Raw genomic sequence first — 8,957 nt, forward strand, 5'->3', positions numbered from 1 at the left:
ATTTATATGGTCAAGACCATTAAGCAAGAGTAGGTGTCGTGTCTTTTGTATTCCTTCCAAGGGTGGATACAAGAGGTTCTCCAAGGGGAACGGGATAAGCCGTAAGGGACCCGCACGCCACTGAGGGAATCTGGTGTGCCCTGGCTAGGTATTTTCACCGGTAGAAAGGGATTAACTTTCGGGCTTACTCCACCTAGAATTAATCCGTAAAATGAACTCAGATATATTATTTGTTTGTTCGACGCTAACTTCGAACTTAATTATGAATTGACGTTAGATACGTTCAAGTTTAAGAAGTAGAGCAAGTAAAGAAAGTTATGTCGATGATGAGTTAGGTTTTACTTAATCGTCCGACTTAGAGTCGTGTCATGATTATGATGTATAGATCTCGATGAGAATGTTAACCCTGATGTCAATATGTGGGCGCAGATGATGCAACAGAACCAACAGATGATGCACTTGATGCAACAACAGATTCAGCAGAATGCTCAGTCCCAACAACAATGGGCTGCAGCTATGCAACAAGGTCCGGGAGTGCATTAACAACATCCACCACCTCCAGTTGTTGGGAATCTAGCTTTCCGAGAGTACAATCGGAATCATCCTCCGGAACTTGATGGTCGTGGTGAACCACAAGACGCTAGGAGGTGGATTAAGCATATGGAAAAGATTTTTCGTATGGCTGATTGCACTGAGGAAGAAAAGGTAATCTTTGCGACTAATCAATTCCGTGGTCCGGCACAAGACTGGTGGGAGACTGCTCAACGTCGCATGAGAACCGGTGGCATGCAGATGAACTGGGATAACTTCAAACAAGTAATGTTAGAGAAGTATCTCTCAATGACATACAAAGTCCGTAAGGAGCAGGAATTTCTTCATTTGAAGCAGGGCAGTATGTCGGTGACAGATTTCACAAGGAAGTTTGAAGAGTTGTCTCATTACTCTACTCACAATGAGTATGCAGGTAATGAGATGTGGAAAGTTAACCAGTATAAGCATGCTTTGAGGGGTGAACTCTATGTTGTGGTTAGTCAGCAGAGGTTGACAAACTTTGATGAGATGGTGCATAATAGTCTGGAAGCTGAAAGAGGTTTTAACAAAGCTGTTAAAGAGGGTACCACGTCTTTTGATAGAAGGAGAGGCAACTTTGCTGATAGTCATCATGAAAAGTTGATGCCGAAGGGGTTTCCTCAGAAAGGGAAGCAAATAGGTCCACCCAAACCTTTTGTAGCTTGCAAGAAGTGTGGAAGGACCCATCATGGAGAATGCAAAGTAGGTGACGGTTCATGTTATGCTTGTGGCCAGAAAGGACACTTTATGGCAGATTGTCGAACTTGAGGGAACAAGTACAAAAGTGTAAGTACCACAATGAGTAGAGGCAGAGTGTATCCACTAGATGGAAAGAAGGCTCAGGCTAATGAGGATTTGATTGGTGGTATGTGTTTTCTTGGTCAGAATCCCATTAAAGTATTATTTGATTGTGGTGCATCATGTTCTTTCATTTATTTTCAATGTGTTGAAGCTCTTCAATTATCTGTTTCGTTATTAAATCCCCCTATGATGGTGACTACAGCCACCGATGGAGTAATTGTATCGAACTATATTTGTGAGAATTGTCCTATCACCATATCTAGCAAGACGTATTAAAAAACTTAGTATGTCTTCCGATGAAGCAACTTGATGTGATATTAGGTATGGACTGGTTGTCAGCAGATCATGTATATATAGGGTGTGCAGAGAAGAGTATTTACATGCCTGCTAGTAATACGGTGGAAGGAGTAGCCTTGTCAGAACTGCTTAAGCACACGTACCTGATGGTTCAATTTATTTGTGCTCAGGATAAGGGTTTTTATGTTATGCTCACTATGACTTCATAGTCAGATTTAAATCCCAATGATATTCCAATTGTTAGTGATTATTTGGATGTTTTTTCGGCAGATATCACAAGTTTACCACAGAAAGAGAAATCAAGTTTTCAATTGATTTGATTCCGGGAGCAGAACCCGTGTCTGTAGCACCTGATAGAATGTCTCCCTTGGAACTCAAAGAATTGAAATCCCAACTGGAAGAGCTTATCCAGAAGCATTTCATCAGTCCTAGTGTGTCTCCTTGGGGTGCACCGGTTTTGTTAGTTAAGAAGAAAGATGGCAGCATGAGGCTATGTATCGATTATCGCCAGTTGAATAAGGTAACTATCAAGAACAAGTATCCTTTGCCGAGAATTGATGACCTACTTGATCAACTTAAGGGAGCGGCAGTGTTCTCGAAAATTGATCTTATATCAGGTTATCATCAGATTCGTATCAAATCTTCAGATGTGTCCAAAACAGCTTTCAGAACGCGTTACGAACACTATGAATTTTTAGTCATGCCATTCGGTGTAACTAATGCTCCAGCAGTTTTCATGGATTATATGAACCGGATTTTTCAGCCATATCTAGACCAATTTGTCATTATCTTCATCGATGACATTTTGGTTTATTCTAAGAATCCGCAGGAGCATGCTAAGCATTTGAGGATAGTGTTGGATATTCTTCGGGAGAAACATCTGTCTGCAAAGTTCAGTAAGTGTGAGTTTTGGTTGTCAGAGGTCAAGTTTAAGGGTCATGTTATCTCTCAGGGAGGCGTGGCAGTCGATCAGTCGAAAGTAGAGGCTGTTCAGAATTGGACAAGACCAAAAAATGTTTCAGAAGTTCAAAGCATTTTGGGATTAGCTGGTTATTACCGACGATTCATCATGAAGTTTTCCCAAATCGCCTTGCTTTTAACTCGACTCACAAGAAAGGATGTACCTTTTGTGTGGGATGAAGAATGTGAGAAAAGTTTCAGAACTTTGAAGAAGAAGTTAACTCAGGCACCAGTTTTAACTATTCCAGACCCAGAGAGAAATAATTTTTATTTTACGATAAACAACACAAAATATATTCATATTTTTTTATTTATAAAATCTCTAAAACAACAATCTCTAAATTCTTCAATGTAAAATCACATTTATTTTCATTTATAACAAATACACCTAATGAGAAAGTTTTTTTATAACATTTTCAAGAAAAAACTTTTTAATAAAAAAATCACCTTATTTTATATTTTTTTTGTTACAACTCTTTTTAAAAAATACAGAGTTCTTTTTTTATAGTTTTTTGAAAGAAAAAAAAACTTTCTAAAAAAAAATTATAACTTTTAAGAGTATTGCATCATATTATTACAACTTTTTTAAAAAAACAATAAGAAACTAAAAAAAAATCTAAAAACGGCTTCTAATGAGAAGCTGTTAGTTTCTCAAAAAATTGATTTTTTAGAGAAGAGAGAAATCATTGTTCAAAAGATTGAAGTGATTTTGTAACAAAAAATCCTTTTATATAGTTGTATCCAAACAAACTAAATTATTTGTTTTAAAAAAGTGATTTTTTTACGGTAAACAAACACAAAATAGATTCTATTTTTTCATAAAATAATCTCTAAAATATATTATGTCAAAATCACTTTTATTTTAATCCGTAACAACGGGCACACAATAGTCACTCACCAGTTTTTCCTCCTACGCCAATAACCTTCGCCGACATTTCCAAGTTTGTCCACCCTCCCCTCAACCTAACAAAAACATATCTGACACAGTTATCAATTTATTATTAGAAAGGTCAAAAAGGCGAGTTAATCTATTTTTTAAAGGCTTAAGAGCAGTTTTTGCCCCCTAAGAAAAAAAACTACAAAACCGCCCCCTAAGTTTTGCAACTGTAATAGTTTTGCCCCCCCCCCCCCCCCCCCCCGAAAGGCCACAAAAAAAAAAAACAAGTGGCACCTCACTTAAGGGTGCCACGTCAGCGTAGACCGAGTCAAAATTGGCCTTGGGGGCCAAAACTACCACAGGTGCAGAACTTAGGGGACGGTTTTGTAGTTTTTTTTTCTTAAGGGGCCAAAAATTGCAACTTTGGGAAAGTTAGGGGGCTAGAACTGCTATTAAGCCTTCTTTAAAGTACCTCTCTCCAACCATGGATCCCACCAAAATAAAGTTCCTATTCCATTCCCCACCCCCCGTCATAGGTGATTGTTAAACCAATTGACAACCCTGTCTTCTACGCCACCCTGAATGCTAGGCAAGTTTTTCCACCACAATGAAGTCATTTTCCCCATCACCGATAGTCATTTACTAATTAAAGACAGATTAAACTCCCGAATATTTCTGACCCCCAAACCTCCTTCCTGCTATCTGAGACAAACAGTGTCCTAATTTATCCAAGTTATTTTTCTAGAATCTTCCCTTTCAAAAAAAAAAAAGAGTTAAAAATATATTAATGGAAAATAATGATACATGTAGAAGCCTTGAAGAAAGAATGGAAGTAGACCGGGAGAAAGGATAAAACAGACTTCATAAGCAGAACCAAACAACCATCCAAAAATAAATTGCAACTCTTCCACTCAGACAATCTAGAGTTAATTCCCTTAATCTATAGTAATTATAATTTAATATAAAAATAAGCACGAGATAAATGTTTTTTATTTATAAAATTAATAAATTGACAAATATTTCTCGACGATGCATAAAATAAACACTAAACACATTAACACTATCTTTATCATTTTATAATACTTTGATATATTTTTAGTCTACCACTTTGTAATTAATTATAGTTTAATTTAAAAACAATGCATTGGATACATATTTATTATTTATAAATTTATATAAAAAATATAAACATTTCTCAATGATACATAAAAAAGCACAGGACAGATCTAAAAAAAAAACTGGGATAGATTAATATCATATTTGTCATTTTGTAATATTTTGACATATGTTTAGTCTATCACTTTATAATATTCAATAACAACTATTAAGATGTTTTTTATTTGAAAGAAATATTCTAATGTTTACCATTAGGTAAATTATTTTTTTATATATTTTCCAAATAATATTAAGAATAATTGAAATATAGTTATTAAAATATAATAAAAAAAATATACATATGATATATTTATTATTTATAAATGTATATAAAAATTAAAAATATTTGTAAATTATATATAAAAAACACGAGACTCATTAACGTCATCTTTATCATAAGAGTAATTGAACTATATTTAATATATCGATATATTTTTAGTTTACCAGTTCATACTATTTAATAACAACTACTTGAAAAAAATTATCATTACCGTCAGTTTTATTATTAATTTTTTCTTATTTACCAATGCATATAACATTTCAAATGCAATTTGACGCAAAGTCCGCACTTCGACGCACAGCATGTGCAGAGCACGGGCCCCGTGCTTAGCACGGGTATGTTGCTAGTTAAATTTAAATAATAAAACAGATGTATCAAAAGTGAGTGAAAAATAATGTTAAAGATTGGACTTTAAATCCTCCAAAAAAAATATTAGTAACAAACGTGAGCAAAAAATAATGTTAAAGATTGGACTTTTAAATTCTCTGAAAAATGTTAAAGATTGGACTTTAAATTCTCTGAAAAAGTGATTAGTAACAAACGTGAGCAAAAAATAATGTTAATGATTGGATTTTAAATCCTCTAAAAAAATATTAGGACTCCAAATATTTTAGAAACGACCTGTTAGCACTATATTAAATATTAATGAGTTGGGTTTTCACAATTCATAGTTCGTTCCTGCATCAAAATTCAGAATTAACATGTAAGTTTTTTTCTTTTTCTTTTACAACTTATCAAAGTTGATTAATTTTGTAGATTATTTGACTTTGCTGGTTATAAGTGATTATGATTCAAATTGTTTACGATTAATTTTATGGATTATTTGACTTTTCTGATTTATAATTGCTTATAAATCAATATATCAATAATTTTCATTAATATTTAAAAATATAAAAATTTTAATCAAAATTATACAAACAAACATAATAAAATAATCACATGCCTTACCGTAGTAGAAAGAGCGATCGTGCCCGTCTTTCCGCTAGTTATTATAGCTTATAATAAGAAAGGTAAGCCATACAATTTTCACCAAATATACAATAATTTATTGATTTTAGGAATTATACAATAATTTATTGATTTTAGGAATTAGGACTAATTTCTTAAGTACGTGTTTAATTTTTTTAAAAGTCACGTTACTGCATGGCAATAGCTTTAAACGTGAAGTGGCGGTAACCCACTTATTTACCAACCACTCACTAACATGTCTTCCAAAAGGGGAAAATATCAGAATCTAGACAAGTTCGAAAGGCTAGATCTGATTGTTAGCTGGGCTGACTTAAATAGACTAAAATAGTTTGTTGTCGATGCGGAAATATGGTGCGGCGCGGCCAACCTAAAAATTGGCACGGTGTGGGAGCAAGGCGTGTATCGGGTGCTATTTCGGTGTAGCTGCTAATAAATTAATACTAAATACCATACTAATCAAAAAGAAATACTAAAATACCTCACACATTACTCCAAATTTCATAAATTATTCAGAATATGAAATAAAAAAATAGCAAAATCGAAAATCGCTAATACCAGTTATACACAACTAGTACTAGTTATTGTTTTACTATTGATAGGTCCGCTTTGACCACTTTCCGCTTCTGACATGCGCCGACGTGGCCTGGCACGGCGGTCCAGTATTTTCAGCTATATCAGCCGGCGCAGCCGCTTTTGACAACAGATCTAACATATGTGGCAATAATTATGCAAAAATATAATGCCCTGAATCATTTGACTAGGTGAACATCAGACTAACCTTGCAAACATATTATGTCCAAAATGGTTGGAAGGATATTCTACAAAATGATGGGATGACAGCTCATAGTAGCAGCTCTCATGGTAGCTGTAGTGACCGTTACCTTCAAGACCTTATCCTCTTGTTTTGTTTCTTAGCTAGATTGAAACATCTGATATTGTAGCAAATTAAATCAAGGCTCTTTAAGTAGCCATCTTGAATAAAAGAAAAGGCAATGCATTATAATCAAGCAAATTTCCATTATGAACCTCTCTTTCTCTCTGGAGTCTTGTTATACTCTAAATAACAAATCAAGTCAATTCCTAGGACATATCATTCACACGAATAATTTCTATCCAAATGAGACTCACATTTGACCATGAGAAGCTACCATCCAAAAACAAAACAAACTTAAGACTAACTAGCATTTAAAGACAACTAGCAATTTTCATATATATATATATATATATATATATATATATATATATATATATATATATATATATACACATTTAATCCCGACATTAAGCTACCAATTAAATGGCTAGTATTATCAACCTGGTAAGAAATATTGTAAATTTTAAACATATAGAAATAAAACCTAATTGTAACAATAAAAAAAAATCATTAGGATCATGTTATTGAAGAGTGTTAAAGTGGCGCTATAAATAACTAAAATTGTAGTAGTGATTAAGAGTGTTAAAAGAGAAATTTTTGAAATTTTGTTTTTTGAGAGAAATTATTATGGGTCCAACCATTGCCACTTGACCAACATACATTTGACAAAATGGAAGGTTGCATGTGATGACAAGTAGCAAGATGCATGGTGTACACATGGTGTAGTGTATGAGTGACGCATGTTGTGGTGCATACAAGGGACACTGGGTGTGGTGCATGCATTGCAAGGGACAGCTGGTGTTTTGCATGAAAGGAAAATGACAAGTGTCTTCATGCATGTAAAGGCAGCTTTGGCTTGCTTCTCCTATAAATAGGACCATGAGCAAGCATTCACAACAAACCACAAGAGAAGAACAACGTAAAGCAAGAGAGAAAAAGTCTTGCTCAAGAGAAAAGTCATCATCGTAGAGTGTTTTCTTGTATGAGTGTTGTCATACCCTAATTTTGGACCTAAAAATACTTGCTCAAAATGTTTTTCCATCTTTGATATGTGTCTGTTACTCTTGAGAGATTGCCAATTTGATATTGTTTTACCCTGATATTTCACCATGCTTTATCTGCATATGTTACTGTCTTTGTTTTGAAAATATTTTCAATTGTGATTTTGTCTGTGGTTTCCTTGCATTTCAAGCCATCCAAAAGGGTTTTCTTGCATTCCAAGTCATTTGAAGTTGTCTCTGATCAATTGCATATTTCTCTGCATTTTATTTCAACTTTATTTGCAAAAATCATGAAAAGGGCATTTTAGTCATTTCCTATATTAAAACCCATTTTAGTCCTTGAAAATTGTCTCCGAGTCTTTTTAATTTGTTTAAATAAATCCTTGCTTTAATTCCATGTTAAAATCCATTTCAAAAATTGCATTTGAGTCATTTTGAGTCAGTTTAGTCCCTAGGGGCATTTTGGTCATTTCACATAAAATTTTGACAGAGAGAGGTTACTTTAAAGTACCTCATTTGGAAGTTGGTTCATTTTAGTCCTTTTTGTTGTTTTTATTTGTTTCACTTTACGTTAATTTCAAATTACCAAATTTTAACCAAATTTTATTTTATTTTTTATTTTTCATTTCAGTCCTCTTAGTTTTTAAATTTGCATTTTAGTCCTTTTTCAGTTTTGCAGTTTTGTCCATTACTCTTGAAATTTGCAGAAAGGTCCTCAAGTCAACAAGTCCAAGTTTAGGCCGAGCCATTCAGTCCAAGTCCAGGTGTCACCACTTCATTGGGCCACAAGTACACATGGCAGCCTATAAAAGGCCACCTAATCAATGCAACAGAGAGAACACCCATTCATTCAGTGCCAACTCAACAAACACCAATCCCATTTCTCTCTCTTCTCTGAGAAATCAAACTCTAACCGTTTTCCAGAAATCATCAAGAACATGATGAAGTTCATGAAGAACTTCATCCCCAAATCATAAACCCTAACTGTCCAGAATCCAAATCCACGTCAATTCATCACAAATTCGTATCAATTTCATCACAAACAAACTCAATTCAACAATTATTGCACCAAACCGGTTCGAATGTACAAAAATTCTCAGAGATTCTCTGAAGAATCTTCATCAACGAATTGATACCTTCGCAAGTCCAGCGTAGATCTATCACCAACAGGTG

The 8,957-nt window shown here is 34.1% G+C and overlaps 1 protein-coding gene across 1 annotated transcript; it reads left to right on the top strand.

Moving 5' to 3' along the window:
• The first annotated feature begins 417 nt into the window (after nucleotides 1–417).
• Nucleotides 418–1,338, top strand: LOC146898844 (uncharacterized). Its single transcript, XM_085736626.1, has 2 exons — nucleotides 418–526; nucleotides 578–1,338. The coding sequence occupies exons 1-2, from the start codon at nucleotides 418–420 to the stop codon at nucleotides 1,336–1,338; spliced, it is 870 nt and encodes a 289-aa protein (XP_085592752.1).
• Nucleotides 1,339–8,957: the final 7,619 nt, after the last annotated feature.

The sequence above is a fragment of the Medicago sativa genome, chromosome 8 (assembly GCF_051527215.1).
Source record: "Medicago sativa cultivar Bolivia chromosome 8, Bolivia_mono, whole genome shotgun sequence".
NCBI lineage: Eukaryota > Viridiplantae > Streptophyta > Magnoliopsida > Fabales > Fabaceae > Medicago > Medicago sativa.